We start from the raw sequence: 21620 nt of genomic DNA on the forward strand, positions 1-21620 counted from the left end.
TTTATAGAAGGCAATGATACTTCAGAAGTTATAGGATTGTGGACAAGAGAGGAATATTGTGAGAGTTCTACTTGGAGAGAACTAGAATCGGTTAATAGATCATTGAATCCTATAGGAGAAAGTATTCACGGTGAAAGTGTAGATTGGCACACAGACAGTAAAATGTCAGTAGAATATTAGAAGTGGGCAGTAGAAAGGCTCATTTGCATAGGATTGCACAAGAAATTCGTAAGAAATGTTCTCGCAGCAATGTCGCACTTAACTGTGTTTGGGTACCAAGAAATAAAAATGTTCATGCGGATACATTGAGTAGATGCTATGATATTGATGACTGGGGAATCAAAAATCACATTTTCAAAGATATGGATACTTTATGGGGGCCTCACACATGCGACAGGTTCGCAACAGATTATAATAGCAAGTATATTAAAATTAATTCAAGATGGTGATGTCATAACACCAGTGAGTTAGACGCTTTAAAGCAATTTTGGGGAGAGGAAAATAACTGGCTACATGTAGTCCTCCATCTAGACTTATTTGTAAAACAACAAGCATTTTGAGAGTATTGCAGGGCAATGCATAGTCCCTACCAATTGCAAAATTTACTCTACCACAACAAAATTCAAAGTTCATTATGTAGGTTATGATAAAAGGGAAAATTGGGAAACCAGGATAGGAATCAACTACTATCCGAGTAGAGACAAGACCAGGGGAAAAAGAAAAAATTATAATTAGGTTTAATTAGGTCTTTAACCAAGTCAATAAACTGACATGTAGGCGATATGAATAATTTAGCAATATGTTGTATTACTGTGCTAGAAGTTTTAATGAGTGTAGTACTCTTTTCTATTTTTCTAAGTTCAAGGGACATAGCTTAATGCAAAAATCAACGGACAGAGACAAAATTTAAACTTGAACTGTAACTTGTTATGGCAAAGTAATGTACCAAATATCAAATGAATATCTGCAAGCACAACCAAAAGAAGTCCGGAAAACTGATAATTCATGCTATTTTTCAAAGTCCAAGGGCCATAACTTAATGAAAAATCAACGGACCGAGACGAAACTCGAACATGATCTGTAACTTGTTATAGCAAAGCAATGTACCAAATATCAAATGAATATCTGCAAGCACAACCAAAAAAAGTCTGGAAAACTGATAATTCAAACTATTTCTCTAATTAAGTCCAAGGGCCATAACAAAGTAAAAAAAACCAACGGACCGGGACCAAATTCGAACTTGATCAGTAACGTGTTATGGCAACGCCATATCATGTACCAAATAAAAATTAATGTCTGCAAGAACATAGAAAAAAGTGCGGAAAACTGGACTGACGGACAGACAGACGGACGGACGGAGTGCAAACCTAAAGTCCCCTTCAACTTCGTCGGTAAGGGACTGATGAATTAACTCATATCAGACTGGGGAGAGGAAGTTTAGTTATTCCGTTGGGGAAATCTGCACCTTTTTGGTCAATGCTTAAAAAGGGGATACATGGGAGAATGGTGTTAAAAACAAAAAGTATTTTACGTCCTATATTACCCAAAAGGGCAAGGGAGAAAACGGAATACTTAGGAGTTCCAACATCTTCGATACGATAATAGTAAGATTAAAGCCTTATTTTCGTTCATATATTTATTTTCAGAGCTAAGATTGGAGAGGAACATTGAGGACATCGTGAGTTCCACTGGATTTGCCTTGGACGACTCGGACAACGCCCTCTTAGCAAAGAAACTTTGCGAATTTCTTATAAAGTCAATATAGGTCTGCATTCTTGCGTTCTGGTGGAGCTACTACTGCAGCGAACTCTAACGTTAATGACAGAATTTGAAAAAAGCACGGACGTCGGATTTCAGATTCATCAAAAGACGGTTATGTCAAAGACAGTATTGAAAATCAGATGTCATTTTCAAAAAATCTTGGATTGTGACATCAATGGTTAATATTTTCCTGTTTGTGGGGAAATTATTCATTTTGATTTATTTTTTGCTTTTCATATCTAACTTTTGGACGACTAAAATTCTAAGCTCGCCTGGATTACGGCTATATGGTAGTTATTTTGTGTAGATTTAAAAGTGAGGGGTGTAAGGAGTAAAGATTATACTAGATTTTTCCCGCATTCCGTAGAATAGCGGGAAAATATTGTATGATAGAAACGTATTAAAGCGCCAAAAAAGTAGGCGGGGCCATAGAAAGGCCAATAAAATTCTAGTGAATTCGAGTAATAGTCTTGGGTTTGGTTATTCTAAGCCAACGCTTCACACGAGGCGCTCGAGCTTTATTTTTTAAATATCAAAGTTTAGCTCACATTACTATCATTATTCAATGTTTACTATGGTAGTTCCGCTTAAATGCTCGTCCGGCATTGCCCTAGAAATGTTATTTACATTTGCACGGACACAGGTTTCCATAGTTAACCATCTATGGTTTTTCCTGGGCGGTTTTTAATGTCAGTGATGGGGTTAAAAATTTAAACACTTAATATAAAGCAGAACTTCATATTTTCGTTTCAAATATTTTCGTAATACTGTATATGTTGTCGTCGTTCATAAAAAATATGGCATTGTATGTGCATTTGTATGGCGTTACATAATAAACGCCGGCTGCTCCAACAAGCTCGCCTGGCTTACGATGATATATATATGGTAGTTATTTTGTGTAGATTTAAAAGTGCGGGGTGTAAGGAGTAAAGATTATACCGTATAAGTTTTACTTTAAAATGCTTTTTCATTAAAAACAAGAGGTACCGTGAGCAATGCTCACTAAGAATACCCCCAGCTTACCCCAGTCTCCCAAAGGGTGTTGGTAATAGGTATAAACTACCTCTTTTCTGAGTGTAAAAACAAATGGCATGACAAACCGAACCATATTGCTACTTCGATGTCCAGTGCGCGTGACCTTTGACCTTTTGACCCCAAAATCGATAGGGAACATCTTCATCCCATGGGTAGTCCATATGTATGATATGGTGACTGTAGGTGGAAAGGATAACGCTTTAGAGCTCGGAAACAATATTGATACTTCAATGTCCAGTGTGCTTCACCTTTGACCTTTTGACCCCAAAATCAATAGGGAACATCTTCATCCCATGGGTAGTCCATATATATGATATGGTGACGGTAGGTGGAAAGGATAATGCTTTAGAGCCCGGAAACCATTGCGTCTACAGACGGATGGACGGACGGACAGACAGACGGACAACCCGATTCCAGTATACCCCTCCTCCCTCCAACTTGTTGCGGGGGATATAAAAACCCTCATCCTTTTGTATGCAATATATCCCGCTCGCACCGGTAAGTGAGAAAGTTTCCCAGTTTACTTTCGGAAGGTCGGTGGCCTCTTCCCACGTACTTTGTATCTGGGATCTCTCTTCCACCATTGAAATCTGGGCGCCACCAGAAAAATTGTTGAGTGTGGCGGAAAATATCAATCAATCAATATACAGTATTAGTTGACAACGCAATTGGCTATCTGAAGGACATATTACTAAAATTAAATCCAAAATGGGGTGGGAGAAACCTAACTATGGGGAATTCTATTATCTAGTACTTTTCCTAGTACTTGTATACAGCCAGGTTTCCAGGAATATGATAACTATTGTGGGGAAATCCTACACTACTGGAAACGGACAGTTGTGAGTTTCTATACTGGGGTGCTTCTACCTAGGGCAAAAGATGGGTCTGGGTTTATTCTTCCTAGGGGAAATGCTATGCTTAGCCCATTTTTTCGGAGAAAGGTCTAATCTACAACATCGGCATTAAATGTGAAAAGTGTTGCGAACGACCTTAAAGGTATAGTGTCACGGAAGGCTTTGACATGATACATTATTCGTTATATGAATTCTTGGAAGGGTATATGGACTCGCATTCCCTGTCAATGTTTATATTCTCTCCCAAGCTGTTGTATACTTTGACATGGAATGCGAGTCCATATACCCTGCCAAGAATACATATAACGGATATGTCCTACTGCAGAGCGATCAATGTAGAAATCGGACAATGAAGACGAGGGTGCGTTCTGAAAAACAAAACTGGAAAGAAATTATTAGAATTCTTTTTATACGTTTGTGAACTAATTTAAGAAATAACTTTAAAAGAACAATTGCATTTTATTTTTTTTATTTTAACTTTACATTTGATGTGAGATAGTTATCAATAATATATATATTATACATGTATAGGCCTTTAACACCTTAGCCTAAACCCAAATGGTGCGGCAGCAGCTGTGATGTCACCCAGTAAACTTGTTGTTCGTCATCGTTTTGATTCTTGAACTTACGGTATCTGTATTTAAATTGTGAATTATGCATCACTGCAAGTATGGAACATTTGGTATTTGCTGCTGGATAAAAGGTCATGCAAAAATCGGGGAAAATATCATCGAGGTTTTTTGCGATCGAGCTCCGAATTTTGTACAGGAAAATATTAATGGATGTGGAGTGAAAGTAGAGTTTGAGTTGATGGTGGCATGATAAATGGCGTTTCTATTGATATTGGAGTGCTGATGTGGATTGTTTTGTAAAAATAGTTAGAAGTAGTGTATCCCATGGTTTCCTTTTTCACGGCTGGATACACGTTGGTACATAGCTAAAGATGAAAGGGATATGTGACCGATAACACACTATCTGGTACACATCGTTATTATGTTACTTTTATTATTTAACGGAAATAAATGTGATTTTACTATAATTTCTGAAACTGCGAAAACTAAACGATGGATTTAAAAAAAATCTTTTTAAAATGATGTTTATTTTACGAAGCGGTTAAGTATATATCTAAATCTATCGAAGCTATTTTGTACCCCATCTATTCTTGGCAGAATATAATATAGGCCCTCATATTACCGGTTTGTCGTCCAATCAAATGTCTAGATTTTTCTCTGCAGTAGGACATAAGGTAAATGTCATGCATAGATCAAAATTTCTGGCATTTCTCAAAAGGCTGGTGACGTATCTTTATGTGTGAAAAATGTCAAGAATGGGACATAAAAGAATAATAGGAGTTCTCAGAATGAGTGCCTACAAGTTTCCTCCATGAGGTCCCGTGGTGATCTTTAGATCCCAAACTCAATAGTGTTCTTTCACTCTTGATAACAAAGCTACAAGAAAAGTGAAGATGATGAACATAGACCAATCTCTTAAATCCCACAGGGAGTAATTAAGAGTAGGGATAATACGAACCTACGGGCATAATAAACGTGGGTGAAGGTGCTTTAGAGGAGTAAGTGCCCTCTATTGACCGGTCACATCCGCCGTGAGCCTATAGGTTTACCAGGTAAACGGAGTATCCCGTACTCAAAATCAGTGTGTAAAGAACGACCTAACAATTGTTATGCAACAAGTAAGCATACTTCACAACAGGTTGTATTTGCAAATAAGAGCATTCTAACGAAATAGAATTTACGAAATGCTGACTTCAAACGAGATTGTTGAAACCAATGTAACATTGACTTTTTTGTCAGTAGATTGCCTCGATTTTAAAATTGGTCACACGCAGGACATGCTCTAGCGTATCGAATACGTTGAGAGGCAAATACATCACATAAAAGTGATAATAGAATATTGCTATATGAAAGATGAAGATAACGAACTGTGATAAATCTCACAAGTCATAACTAATATAGACAATACAAAATAGAGTTGGGCAAATAAGGATCCCTGGATATACCGGAGGTGGGATCAGGTGCCTAGGAGAAGTAAACATCCCCTGTCGATTGGTCACATTCGTCTTGAGCCTATAGCTTGATCAGGTAAACGGAGTAACCCGTACTCAAAATCAGTGTGTAAAGAAGGGTCTAACAATTGGTATAAAACAAGTCAGCATTCGACTTTACAACAGGTTCAAGTTGAAGATGGAGAAGTTGAAGACATCCCGTTTGTTATAAAGTTGAGCTCTCAGTTTGCCGATAAAATTTATGTGCTATAAAATATCAAAATATGAAGCAAATGTGATAGACTCTGTGGTGACTTTCGCTTTGACTGTAATATACCGAATCGAATATAAATAAAAATGAATTTTACTAATACATAAAACGTAGTAGATAAATGTATATCTAAATGTAAAACTTATACGGTACCAATTTTGATGCACCAGATGCACATTTCGACAAATAATGTCTCTTCAGTGATGCTCAACCGAAATGTTTGAAATCCAAAATAACAATGAAGTTTTAGAGCCATTATAGGGGAAAACAGTGTGCCAAAAATGTGGAATCAAATTCGTCTAAGGATAAGAGCTATGCGTGAGGGAGATAATCCTTAATTTTGAAATGAATTTCTAAATTTTATAACACCAATTAAATATACATCCGTATTTTCAAGCTAGTAACGAAGTACTTAGCTACTGAACTGTAGAGACCCTCGGGGACTAACAGTCCACCAGCAAAGGCCTCGACCCAGGGGTCATCATGTAAAACTTCTACGGTACCAATTTTGATGCACCAGATGCGCATTTCGACAAATAATGTCTCTTCAGTGATGCTCAACCGAAATATGTGAAATCCGAAATAATAATGAATGTAAATGTTGCGTTAAAAGCCTTAGAAAGAGATTTTTTCTCAAGTAAAGTATTAAATCAATTGAGCATAAAGTAATGTAGCCTGTGGAGTGTCTGCAAGCCTTTGCTATTTAGTCCTGTAGTGACCTTGAACATTTGATCCAAAATCAAGGATTTTTCTTTTGATAACAAAGCTACATGTTAAGAATGAATCAAGCAGAAAATGCTGCCTGTAAAGTGTTTACAAACTCGGTGAAGATAACGATCACGTCTCCTATAACTAAGGAATACAAAGTTAATTTTAGAGTTAAGAGTGATACACACACAGGGCCTCCGTGGCCGAGTGATTAGAGCATCGTCCTCAAAATCACACGGCCTCTCATCTCTGTCGATGTGGGTTCTAATCCCGCTCGCGCGCATAAGTGAGAAAGTTTCCCAGTTTACTTTCGGAGGGTCGGTGGCCCCTTCCCAGGTACATTGTATCCGGGTTCTCTCGTCCACCAATAAAAACTGGGCGCCACCAGATAACTGAAAAATTGTTGAGTGTGGCGGAAAACATTAAATCAATTAATCAATATTACACACACACACTCTCTCTCAAACATACTCACCCACACAAGAATGGTACCGTTACTATATCCGTTTCGCAATGAAGTTTTTGAGGGAATGAAAATAGGATGACGTAGCGATACATGTATACCCCCATCATTTTTTGTGGGAGAAATGAATATGGTTACAGTGATTTTAAACTATTCAAAAACAAAAGTTAATTGCTTACGGCTGCAGAATGTATACTCCTGTCGATAATTCGGGCAGCATCTCAAAGGATCACTACAAATAAGCCGCGATATTAAAACGATTTGTGTCTGATGTTATAAATGTAAGCATGATTGTTTCTTAGTTTCATTAAATTTCAATCAAGTTATTTGGTTTACATTTTCTTTATGGTGATCATTACTTACCGACCGCAGACTCCTACCCCGAGTCCAGCTTTTGAATGAACAAAATGTAAACAGAAGAGCAATACGTAACATGCAATGGACATCATGGTTTATGCACAATTTCTTCCACCATTGCTTGTAAACTACATACGGTAATGAATTATGTTATAAAAATAATATTTCCTCAAATACATATCCATCAGGAAGTTATTTCTACCTGAATGTTCTAAAAAGCAATAAATGTGAGTGTGGGCGACGGATTGGGTTTAAAATGCAATAAAACAAAATGAATATGTGTCGGTTTGTTTAAGACGGTGACTATTTATAGCAACTGTCTTAAGATGCCGCTTCTGTGGGCCTGTGGGCGTTCCTGTATATACACGGGATCCTAGTGGCTGAAATGTGCAAGCAGAATATCAAGACATTTGCGTTTTTATTATCAAAATTAAATGTTTATGATTATAAGCAGGTATTGAAACCTTTACAATAACAATCTGTGCTATATACATGAAGACGCCGCGGTGGCCGAGAGATACAATCAATCAATGAATCAATATACACGAAGGTAATTCCCAATTAATGATATGTTACTTTTCTCGATTCATAAGATGATGGCTTTGTAATTAACAAGAATACTGCACATGCACCGGATTTGAGAGGAATGAGATTCATCCAGATTTATCTTATTATTATTATTTTATTCATTTATAAAGCGCACAATTACATTTATGCCTTCTATATGATAAATCTAGAAGTTAAAACATGTTTCCCGCAGCTAGTTATTTTTCATCTCAAGAAACAAGTAATTATTGTAGTTGCAAAACTGTCATTTATTAATGACAAGAAGATATCAAGATAAACAATTAGGGAGATCCTACTTTCTTATCAAATTGTACATAGACTTGGTTTAGGATCTCACAAAGTTACATGTTAAGATATAGTGTGAAAATTATAATCACTATGATGAAAAATAAGGTGGCAACAAACAATAGGCCACAACTATAGGCAAATGACAACGTGTAAAATATATACAGCAGGATGGTTGAAGGGGTGGCGGTGGGTATCTTTTCTTATGATTCGCTTAAAACTGAAGTATTTAGAAATATTACAATATGGTATTTAAATATACAAGTATTCCCCCTAGAAATATACCCAGCTGTTGGTGTGCATGGAGGTCACTGCGAGGCTATTTGTTTTTTCTAATGATTGATTTGTTATTGATGAATGTTGGTGATATATTTTTAAAATGTAATTTCATACAAGGACGTTTTTTTTTTTATTAATACAAGTTTATCTCCTAAAAGGTGTTGCATGGGTATGTAAGATGTTTAAATAAAGACCTAATATTGTGTTTTAACATTGTACATAAATTATGTATTCATCCAAGATTTCACTTCCAGAAATAATACGTTACACTTCATGGAATATTTGGAAGGAATTATGTTTTCTTGCGGTTACTTTCTTTCAGAAAAAAAACTCTGTTTAGCTCACCTGAGGTAAAAGCTCAAATGAGCCTTTCTGATCTCATTTTGCCCAGTGTTCGTAAACTTTACACATTTGAACTTCTCCAGAACTGCTAGACCAATTCCAACCAAACCTGCCACAAAGCATAATTGGGAAAAGGGAATCTACAATTGTAGGATCACGCCCCCTTTAAAGAGAGATAATTAAGAAATGGTGAATAAATTGTGGCATTCTTTCAAAATCCTCTTCTCAAGAACTACTGGGCCAGAAAAGATAAAACTTATGTTATGGGCAACGTCCTTAAAGAATACCGATTCAAAGTTGTTCAGTTACCGGATGTGTGGTGAAAAACAATAAGGGATGGAAGTTTCAAATTGGATATAGTAATAAAAAAAAATTCTCAAGAATAGCAGTCTGGATTAGTTGCATATTCATATGCAACTATACATGTATCATTAGGTAGTGAAGATTCAAGTTTATTCAAATAATGGCCCCAAGGGGTAGGATGGAACCACAATATGACATTAAATGTTGTATCAAAATATATCACATGCAATGCGGATTGTTAAGCCCTTCTTGGCACACTGATTTTGACTACGGATGACTCTCTTTACCTGATCAGGATATATGGCTCACGGCGAGTGTGAGCGGTCAACAAGGGATGTTCACTCCTCCTAGGCACCTGATCCCACCTCTGGTGTGTCCAGGGGCCCGTGTTTGCCCAACTATCTATTTTGTATTGCTTATAGGAGTTACGAGATTGATCACTGTTCGTTATCTTCACCTTGCATGAAATCCCAGAATCAAGTAATATTGCATAGAGGGATTTTTTTTTATGTGTGCTAGAATTATTGCGCACATGAATTGATTGATCGATATTTTTAAATGAAATGATTTTTTTTAAATAATTGAGCGCATTAGTTGTGTTGTATTTATCGACAGCATATACAGTAAATAAAACTTGATTATTAGGAGGTCACTTGGAGTTCCAAATTAAATATTCCATATGAAAGGTGAAGATAACGAATAGCGATCAGTCTTATAAATCCTATAAGCGATACAAAATAAATAGTTGGGCAAACACGGACCCCTGGACACACCAGAGGTGGGATAGATGACCTCTCTCCGCATTGAAAATTAGATAATGATTTTACGAATGCACTTGTAATCCACCATGCCGAATAGTTGACGAAGGACAAAATAAACGGTTGTTCATAATTTCAAACTCGGTGATGCGAATGTGTTTACAATGGTAGTTTTTGTCCAGTGCAACAATTTAAGGGTGAAATTATGGATTCATGTCGTTTCTTCTCGTCAAATGCAAGAATGAAAAACATGATGCACCACATGTATATGAATGCATGTGACGTGTCCAGAAATTTTCTTTTTAAAAAGGGGGTCTACCACTAATTTTGGTGTTCAAAGGGGGATCACAATGCGTGACTTTTACCCTTTGTAGCAAGGTTTTCTGACGAAAGAGGGCGTTTCCGACCCGTTGGATGCGCCACTGGAATGACAAACAGAAAAATTGCTATATTGTCAACAGTGTCATGATTTCTTAGACATTGTGAGATAGTATACAACATAATTTTAATAAAACCTTGTAAGTTATAAGGCGCGAACTTCCAAGAACAGTCCCGGATCATTCGATATCTGACATATTGGATATTTTTCGACTTATTACTTACTTTCAAGATCTATGTCATCACAAAACATGTTCAACCAAATTAAAAACTTTTTCGTGTTTATCCATTTGTTTGTGCATATCAGTACATGTTAATAACTCATTACAAAATTCAGTTATAACAGACTTCTATAAACACGGAAAAGGTTAAGAACATCAAAAAATGGGGGGGGGGGGGGAGGAGGTGTCATTAGTTGAATGAGATATACATGAATAATATAACTATAAATCTTCATAAAATAATTAATATGGGTCTAGCCAAAACTATCATAACTAACACTGAAAACCCACAAACTTTTATGCTGATCATGTTGTCAACCAATCGCAACTTCTACGCTTGCCGGAAAGGCCCGTGAATGTGCGATTGGTTGTATAATGTTGCCTCGCTTCGTTCTGGAAGTTTCCATAAGCTGATTCAAAACTAAAATAACGGATTGAGGAAACGAACAGGCATATCTTATTTGTTCGTTCATGATCAAAACTTATATCTTCTATAACATCAAAATCAAGCATCGATTAACAACAGATTAACTTTATATAATTTTATGTTAAGTTGTCATAATAACAAAAGAAATGAAACGGGCTTAGATCAGCCACTTTTTTGCTATTTCGGGGTAGTTGATCGAAAACGAAATTAGATTTTTAATTAATTTTACGATATTCACTAATGAAATAAGATTCTATCATAGCTTATGGACTTCACCTCACATATGAAACAATATTAAAGGTGAAAGCAGTAAAGCTGGAAAAAGCATTTCGGAGTTTATTGGCAAAATGTGTTAATTTATAAGTACAGATTGATGTCATGGTGCGGTATTCTTTTTTTGATCTTAGTAATACTTTAAATCATATGGAAAATCTCTGCCACAATCCCAACATGTACACTAGAATATGTGACTAATATTCAGTGAGATGAATGTCACATTATACCAAGTAGTGATAAATTTAATGGTAAAAGCCAAGAATGTTAAAAACAATACACGAGCAGTTTTTGAATTTAGTATGTCGTTAGTGACCAATAATAACCAGAGAACAAAGGGATGAATATATGCAGGTAATAAACAAAAATAAGGAAATAAACCTTTATGTGTGTGTTCCACTGTTCATCCTTGTGAGTTTACACATTGTGGGATATTTTCCAAAACCGAATCTTTTTTTGCATCCACCAACCAATGACAAATGTGTCATCTGATACGCACCAGAACTACTATTGTCACAGCGGACTTTCAGCAGATAGTTGATAAAAGTATTATAGGAAAAAACCGCAGAGAATTTAGAATTTGTTCGGGAAAAAAAGTATTTTTCCTTGCAATTTTCCAACGGTGTCTGTCCTACCATTAAGACCTGGACCTCATCATCCTTCTAAAGATTGACAGAAACAGAAGAATAAGAATTTTCAAGCCTAGACCAATATTAATATGTGTAGTTTCTTGTTCAAATCCCCCGTTATGTATTTCGTTGTTTAATTTCTTCTCCAGACACAATTGACAAAAGTCGAAATAGCGACAAGTTTCCACACAGGTAGAACTATTATCGAGAACATTTTACCACCGAAACCAATTTGCCACCATCTCATTACTGTCTTTTATTAATGATGATGCTGGTGATTTGGAAATGTATAGTCAATTGAAAATATTTGTCTACACTATTCGCATAAATTATTTCTGGAACAGTAAGCGAAAGCTAAGTGTTGTACATGTATATACAATGTACACACATATCATAATGAATGTATACATAGACGTCCACACATGTATGTATTATAAGTCTTGAAATATGAAATGTAACTTATTTTTTTCTCTGTGCGGTTTCGTGAAAATCTATCATATACTGTATGCTTTTTGAATTGGTTTGTCTTGTTGTCGTTGGTTGTCCTGTTGTAGTAGGTTGTGGTTGCAAAAATTTCTTTGTTTTTACGTTTTTTCTTGTACGTGGTATATGTAGTGTGGTTGAATATGTCGTTTTTATTGGTTCTGATAGGGTGTCTGACGGTAATTTTATCAGTGCTACTGGTGATAGGTTGGTTGTTTCTGGTTTTGCTGAATGTGGCCGTGTTACTATTTCTGTTGTGATGGTGAATGGAGATGATGGCTGTTTTGTTACTTTCACTCCAAGAGATGTTGGTAATTGTGTATCTATTGCTGAGTCTAAAGGTGATGTGCTTGTATTTCCTTTTGCGACAGTTGGTTGTGTCGTGGTGTTTGTCTCACGTGCTACTGATTGGTGAAATTCTTTTGAAAGTGCCGTCGTCAATTGATTTTTTTTCTTTTCTACTGGTGGAAATCGTGCTGGTGGTTCTGTTGTTAATTGTGATGTCGTTTGTAGTGGGAGAGTTGATGTTGTAGTTAATGTTTTCAGTGGTGGTGATGCTGGAAGCGAATCTGTACCGGAACCAATTTCCATAATATCTATGTATCCCCTGTCCACTTTATCGAATTCAGATTCCTTTCTTTTCCTCATGAGAAGGGACAGTACTGTAGATTTTTCTTTCGTCCTATCTTCTCTTTCTTCTCGTGGTATGTCATGCATGTTCGTGATATAGTTATTTTTATCGCTATCATCAACAGGATCAATGTAATCCAAAGAAACAAGTTCAGGTTCATCGTAGATATTTTCTTCCACTCTCATATAGCTTTCAGAGGTGGTATCAGCAACTTGCCTGCTTACTCCCAGATAAAATCCTTGGGTAGTCACATTCATCACTCTCTGTCTGAAATAAATACATATTTCATTATTTTTTTTATCAGCAGTTGATAACTTTATTTAAAAATCTGATTATCATCAATTTTCATTTGCTTGACTGGTCTCCTTTGGTTTCAGATTCAAAGAGACAACATTAGTTGCAGTCTCCTTCCTTTGATCTATATTGATTTTGTTCTAAGTATGTGTAGAAATAATCAATCATACAATCTAAAATGTCATTGCAGATGTTTAATTCTGAGATTTTGCAACAGGTTGCATAGCCTCTGCTGGTGGACTCTTAGTCCCCGAGGGTCTCTACAGTCCAGTAGCTAAGTACTTCGTTACTAGCTTGAAAATACGGATGTATATTTAATTGCTGTGATAAAATTTAGAAATTCATTTCAAAATTAAGGAGTATCTCCCTCATGCATAGCTCTTATCCTTAGTCGAATTTGACTCCACTTTTTGGCACTCTGTTTTTCCCTAAAAGAGCTCTATCAAGTTTATGGTTATTTCGGATTTCAAACATTTCGGTTGAGCATCACTGAAGAGACATTATTTGTCGAAATGCGCATCTGGTGCGTCTAAATTAGTACCGTGTAAGTTTTACATAATTAACATGATATATGAATTTTCTTCATCTTGAAGTACAGTTCAAAAATTCAACAAGATGTGTTTGTGAAACGCAAATGTCCCCGATAATGGCCAATTCCAAAGATGGCCAAGGTCACAAGGACATATATCTTGGTACCAGTAGAAAGATCCTGTCACAACAAATGATCATGGACAAAATGAAACTCTAATGTTTACCATTTAGAAGTTATGACCAATATCAATTTTTTTTTAAAGTAGGTCAAATACCAAGGTCAAAAGCTTTAGTACCCACGGAAAGGTTGATTGATTGATTGAATATTTCACTGATATGGAGACGTCACCACTGTCGGTGAATGGTTGCAAAACTTAGGTCTATGCTCGGTGCTTTTGGCCATTGAGCAGAGAGGGATCTTTATCGTGCCACACCTGCTGTGACACGGGACCTCGGTTTTTGTGGTCTCATCCGAAGGACCGCCCCATTTAGTCGCCTCTTACGACAAGCAAGGGGTACTGAAGACCTATTCTAACCCGTATCCCCACGGGACCCTGTCATAAGGAATACTCATGTTAAATATGAGAACTCTAGCACTTACTGTTCAAAGTTTGTTAGGAAGGTAAAGTTTTCAAAAACTCCAAGATCATTGGGTCAAAAATGTTAGTACCCACGCTAAGGTCTTGTCACAAGGAGTACTTATGTGAAATATCAAAGCTCTAGCACTAATCAAAAGTTATTAGCAAGCTTAATTTTTTTAAAAAGTAGGTCTAACTCTTGGTTGCGTTAGCTTTGAGTGGCGTCCTCTAGCGGATGGAGAAAACAAACTGTTTGGTTTACATCATGTTCAACCAATGAAAATGCGTTTTTCAATTACACTTTGTGTGTTGTAAAATAAAAATAGCTGCAACCAGTGAGTTACACATTTTTTTGTAGGCAAAAGCTCGTTCCACAGTCTACACACCACCATGTTGTATGGAGACTATAAAAAGCTGATTAAATGGAAGCGTTTTGAAGACAACTAAAACTAAGTAATTGTTTACACATTCCTCCGTCTTGAACGTGTTCTGACTTAACACGCTCTCTGCAATGGACTTGGCCTGCATCCAATCATATGTAGCAAATTGTTGTCACGAAAATCGCGGTAACGCAGCCTAGGGTTGTAGAGAAGCGGAGCGGATCGTAAACCCTTGGCAAGCGAAGATGAAAGCAGAAGTGAACGACTCGGAATACATCAATTCAACATATGAGTGATATCTTATTTGAAATATGTGTGGGCTTTCATCCTGTAATCAATTCAGTTGTAAATCTTTTGTCAGATACTATCTTTCTATTTCCGAAGTATCTAATTTTATATTACATTGTCACAGTATCAATTTGAATTGAAACGAAGAACGTAGGACAAAAACGCTGACATTTCACTGTTGTGTACATCTATGTGATACATGAACATTATTGTTGAAGATTTCGATTATCAAAACGCAATTATTTATCGATTTGCAAACATTTACTTTGAATACAATACATTAACAACCATTCGAAGTATAATTGAGTGGAATAGACGATCATCCAAGGAGACCATTAGATTAATCAATGACCAACTTACCTCTTCACAAGAATAACGACAATAGCCACCAAAAAGACTGCTCCGGCAAAACCGACGGCCATGAAGGGTACATTCACCGTCCATATTCCTAAGACAAACAATATGGAGACATATATAAACAGCATGGCGTATAAGTGGTATTGTTAATGAGACACAAATTTAGCGATTTTTCCGTAGAAATGGGTATATATATATATATATATATATATATATATATATATATATATATATAGTGAGAGCTAATCTTAGCGACTTTATAATGCCTATTACCTTCGATATGGACTAAATTGTTACCATCATTCAATTTTAGCGATCTCACTACTCTAGCTAATAATGCCAAAACTAGTTCTAATTGTAACGGGGACCGTTACATATGTTCCCCAAACCTCCCCCAATTAAACAGTGATGTCATTGTAAACCTATAGCAAAAAAGCATCTTATTTTAGCCTTTAATTACATGTACTACGTTCAATATGGTCATTTTAGTACCAAAAAATGAAAGAAAGCGTTGCACGCGCATACACGCGCACGCGTGTATGATTCCGCATTTTTATTGATGTCATTCAACAGGCATTTGTACCATACACCCACAATCTCAATCTTTAATCGTTTATGAGAAAACACCCCGACAAAATGTCATTTGAAAAACGGAATTCGGCCGTAACTTGCGACCGGAAGTGATTTTTTCATAACTAAAAAACTTCTAGAGAATCCTATTTTACATTCTTTTTCTGAAAGTTTCATGAAAATCTATCCAGTCGTTTTTGTGAAATCACGTGCACAAAATCGTTAAGAAAAAGAACAATAATAATAATAATAATAACCAGAAATGCGAGCAACGAATAGGTCTTCCGTCCAATTCCTGACGAGATAGGATCTTAACAGGAAGAATTCAACTAGTGAAGAACGACTATACATCAAAGAAATAAACACGTACATGTAAGACACGATTTATCAATTGTAAACAATTTCGGTTTTATTTTATTCGCTTTCGAGTATCTCAGGAGTCCATAAAACAACTAAAAATTACAAATGGACCATGTACATATAGGAACCCACACTAAAACTTCCGGGAAAAATATTGAATTTTCAGACAACTTCCGGTTTCGAACAATCAACTTCCGGTGGAAATGGTATGACTTATCACACTATTAAATAATGTAATGAGCATTAGAATATTAAAAAATGAAAAATTACATATTTTTAAGGTACTTCCGGTGGATGACGGAAGTAAAGGCAACAAAATTGAAGCACGTATGCCACATCTACAAGTCACTATAAAACATTCCTGAAGGTTTCAAGACTCAATTGTTGATTATTTATGAGAAAACGTCTAGAGAAAAAAAAACCCGGAAATCGTAGATATTTAACGAACGGAAGTGAATTTTAAAAAAAAATTCACTATATTCTGAAGATGGATAATATGAATTATATATGTGAAAATTATATCAAACACTTGATTTATAAGCGAGAGATATGATAGCAAAGAAAGAACAATTTTTCGAAGCTTTTCTCTAAAAACCAGTTGTTGTTTAAACTTCCGGCAAGTGTAACATTTTCTGAAACTCCAAAAGACACTAAATTATTCCATGCACATTTTGTTTCAAAAGCGTAAATTTGATGTTTGACGTTACTTTCGTTAACTTTCGGTGGCGGCCGGAAGTGACGGATGACAATGATAAATCTTATTACATAGCTACATGTCACCAATAATCATATCTGAAAGTTTCAAGACTCAATCATTAAATGTTTATGAGAAAACGCCCGGACAAAATGTCATTAAAAAACCGGAAATTCGGCCCTATCTCGCGACCGGAAGTGAATTTTGAAATATTATTAAAGGTTTCCTAGAGGTTGATAATGTCAATAATATCTGTAAACATCGTAATATAAAGTTGATACGCGGGTAGGTTAAGGATTCACTTCTCTAAACTACCAATATGACGTCATAATGGAAAATGACGTCAAGTCACTGCAAACTTGAGCTGTTATGACGGGGAGAGTGTCAAAAACTCTAGACCTTATTTCAAACTGCCTATCAGATGTCAGAAAGCTATTGCAAACTTCACGTGTCTGAATTGTATTTTAATATCTTATATGTCCGAATAATTTAAAATAATTTGTTTAATTACCCTTGATTTAAATTCAGCGTGTTTACAATACTTTCGAAAAATATACTTTTGAAATGTACTCTGTTTTATACGAGTGATAAGAGGTAGAATTTATGATTTGTTTATAAAAGAGTCTAGCGCAGGTACATGTAATTTATGAGGATTCATTTGAGATCTATTACGGAAATCGTAAGAGGAGTTTGTTCTCTATCTGAATCTTGCTTGGTTAAATGTATGATGGCTTTGTTTGAATACAGATTACTCTCAAATGTGTAGGTAAGTGTGTCAGTAAGTTGAACTTTTCATGAAATACGTGTATTTTGTACGCAAGTACTACTACCATTTTTCCCAAGCACATTTCGGGTACACAAGGATACGGTGAGTTCATTTATCAAACAAAGAGTTAAAAATAATTGTTAAATGAGCTGCGCTGAAGCGATTTATGTGAAACACTTTAAACAATTATAAATGACCGTCATGTGATCAACAAAGTCATGTGATATCATAACAGATATGTTAATATATAGCCGAGAGAACCTTCTATATAAATTGTCTGTACTTAAGTATATAAATTGCAATTGAAAACCAAAAACCGACCTCGCAATCCAATGTATGTTTTGAACGCATTTCAAACTCCGGGAAGCCTTAACATAGCTGCGTAGATAAGCGAGATATACGAGAACAAAGAAAGACCCATTTTCCTCTGAAAGCTGGAAGTTTTAGGTTAAATTTCCGATAAGTTTTACATTTTCTGAAACTCCGAAAGAGACCCAATAAATCTATGCAAGTTTTGTTTCAGAAGCATAACTCTGAAATATGACATGTCTTTTTTCACTTCCGGTGACCGCCGGAAGTGACGGACCGCAATGATAAACCCTATTACCGAGCTACAAGTCACCATCTATCATCCTGAAAGTTTCAAGACTCAATCTTAACAGTTTATGAGAAAACGCCTGGACAAAATGTCATTTGAGAAACAGAAATTTAGCTCTAACGAACGACCGGAAGTGAATTTTGAAAAAGTGCTAAAGGGTACCCTAGATATGGAAATTGCCAATAACTTCTGTAAACATTTTATTAAAAACTTGATAAATAAGCGAGATATACTAGGACAAAGAAAAACCTACTCTTTCGAAGTTTTTCTCTAAAACCCGGAAGTTGCTGGTTAAACTTCCGGTAAGTCTAACATTTTCTGAAACGCCGAAAGAGACCTAATTTATCTATGCAAGTTTTGTTTCAAAAGCATAATTTTAAAATTTGACGTTTCTTTTGTTCACTTGCGGTGACGGCCGGAAGTGACGGATCACAATGATAAACCTTATTACAAAGGTACTAGTGACCATCTATCATCCCTGAAAGTTTCAAGACTCAATCTTTGACGGTTTATGAAAAATCGTCTGGACAATATGTCATTTAAAAAAAAAACGGTAAATCGGACGTAACTTGCGACCGGAAGTGAATTTTCAGAAATTGAAACGGAAATATAAACTTCAGATGGCAACGCATCAACTCTGAAAATTTGAAGCAAAGCAAATCGATCCAACCATCTCCGAGAAATCCTCTGCACAAAATCGGTAAGGAAAAATAAAAGAATGCAAATAATAAGAAAAGTGAAAAATCAACAATACAATAACAGAAGGTTCTTCCGCTGAAGACGGAAGACCCTAATAATAGAGGAAAAGAAACATAAGAATCACTATAAGGTCTTCCGTTGAGACGGAAGACCTTAATAATAAGAAACAGAGTAAAAACAATATGTTCCCAAACTTTGTTAGGGGAACATAATTAAAGGGAAAGAAAACCTGAATCACATTATTGTTTTTATGAATAAAGTATCACTTATTGTTATCGTGCTATCGTAAATTTAACAACAAAAATCCTTGCTTAACGATTAAATCAATATTAATCTATCATATATTTTAAAATACCCGCCGCTAAGTGAGCGGCCATTGATGTTTAATTTATGACGTCCCACCGTCTGTTCCGGTTTATTTCATCAGTAGCCTTGTAAACATGACAAGTAACGAACAGTTAAGTTTTGAGGTGTATAGATTTCAGCCCGTTCTTTCGCAAGAAGAAATTGAGAAAATGCGTTCAGTCGAGTCGCAAACCAGGCAGACGGCAAACATTTCTTCATACAAATGTTTCGAATCTCAAATTCTCATTACACAAATGATGGATCCACAGTTTACATAGTCTTATCTTTTCAAATGACTTGGTTGGGTCGGGAATTTCGAGAGAGAAAAAAACAAACTTTTTTCACATCTCCCGTTTGCATTAGTGTAATTAACTGCTTGACAGGAAGGCATCAATCTATCTATTCGTAAGATCTACCACATGCATATCTTTGATGATCTTAGAATCTCATAAAAACCGGAACAGACGGTGTGACGTCAAAATTACTGATTTTTTTGGGGTCTTGAACACAAAAGCGTTACACATCATGGTAGACTCTATAGATCGCGGGAATTTCAATTTTTAACGTTTTCAAATTAGTACTGACGCTTATCTAGGCCGTATAACAACAGACTTTATCATTTAATTAATCCTATCATTTATCATGTAAAAAGCTTTTGGGTTGCCTTTCCCTTTAAGTCTTCGCTAACAATTTGCTTATACGGTATTCCCCAAAATACAAAATGGATACGTGTAACAAGATACGCACGTACACACACATACAACATAACAAAGTACACGACACGAGTTTTAAAAATCCCATGGTGGAAAATACACGGAAGTCTATCGTGTCCTCCGTGTTTCCCGGTGTGATACATGTATTTACCAATGAACACAAGTCCAAGGAGGCCTACGGTGGAACTGGGCCACCGTGTCAATAACAATAAAGTAACAAGAGGCCAATATCGGTCACCTGATTATTAATTTTAAAAAGTATCACTTGACTAGTGACAAGGGCTATGAAAACCTGCTCTGCATATCTAAGCTAAATTATGATGTTTATCAACAGTATAAATCAAGATGTGTTCTTAAAACTTAATTTCTTCGAAAGGCTTTAATGAAAGGCTTTACCATTAACATGATATGACTAATTTGGACCTGTCCTAGAGTCAAAACCCTAATGTTGCAAAATTCTTAAATTTGGTACTCGCGTTCCTGCTTTACCTATATATGCGGATAGTTTTTATACCGTAAAAGCAAACACAAAGAAGTCTTTCAAATGGTAAATACAATAATCACTATGATAATTTGGCCCCACCCTGGAACCAAAACCGTTACCCCTTGGAATCATGAAATTTACAATTTGATCGGTTTTTGAAGGGTGGTCAATTTTAGCCAATAACGTCCCTTGTTCTTTACAATTTTGGTAAAGGCCGACCTACTCCTACATTGAAGATATTTATTTAGTTCCAATTTAGTATCAATAGCATCAAAGACGTTATCATTTAAATGTTTTACACATACAGTGTATATACAATATAATACTAAGCCTCACCCTGGGGTCTGAACCTTTCTCACACATTTATGGTTCTAAAGAAGGTTTTTGATAATTGGTCAATTTTTCCCCCATCCCTAAGGCCCCAGGGGTGCAGCAGTCCTGAAATTGACAATCTATTCCACACACTTACCCATGGGATCATAAAATTTACAATTTTGGTAAAGGACTACCTGCCCTTCTAACATATCCATGGAAATTTGATTTAGTATCAATAGCAGTAAAGAAGATGTTATTTAAGTGTTTTGTACATAAGCACTATATACATGTACCAAGGTTGGCCACGCCCTGGGGTCAGAACGTCTACCCCGAGGATCATTGAAATTTACAAGTTTGTTAGAGGCCTTCCTGCTAGACATCACTATGCATGTTTTTTCTCTCTTTTTGTTGAAAATTGGTCAATTTTTGCCCACCCTAAGGCTCCAGGGGTTCAGGAATCCTGTATTTTACAAATTATGTCCCCTTGTCCTACATATGCTTCATACCAAAATTAAAAGGAATTACAATGGTACTTATCAAAAAGAAGTTAAATATGGTGTATTATTCACACATTTAATAACTGGTCATTTTGGTCCAATCTGATACCAAAACCCCTATCCC

The 21620-nt window shown here is 36.0% G+C and overlaps 2 protein-coding genes across 2 annotated transcripts in view; both read right to left on the reverse strand.

Moving 5' to 3' along the window:
- Nucleotides 1–21620, reverse strand: part of LOC130054058 (uncharacterized) — a 1204346-nt gene that overhangs the window by 361543 nt on the left and 821183 nt on the right. The gene's annotated exons all lie outside the window — the stretch shown is intronic.
- The window catches only part of LOC130054054 (uncharacterized), a 65031-nt gene continuing 53548 nt past the window's right edge, over nt 10138–21620 (reverse strand). Inside the window, exons 5-6 of the mRNA XM_056162330.1 lie at nt 15459–15546; nt 10138–13294 (exon numbers count right to left, since the gene is read on the reverse strand). Of these exons, the coding sequence (XP_056018305.1) occupies nt 12373–13294; nt 15459–15546 (1010 nt within the window). The 3' untranslated portion in view covers nt 10138–12372. The remainder of the gene's footprint in view (nt 13295–15458; nt 15547–21620) is intronic.

This window comes from Ostrea edulis, chromosome 1 (assembly GCF_947568905.1).
Source record: "Ostrea edulis chromosome 1, xbOstEdul1.1, whole genome shotgun sequence".
NCBI lineage: Eukaryota > Metazoa > Mollusca > Bivalvia > Ostreida > Ostreidae > Ostrea > Ostrea edulis.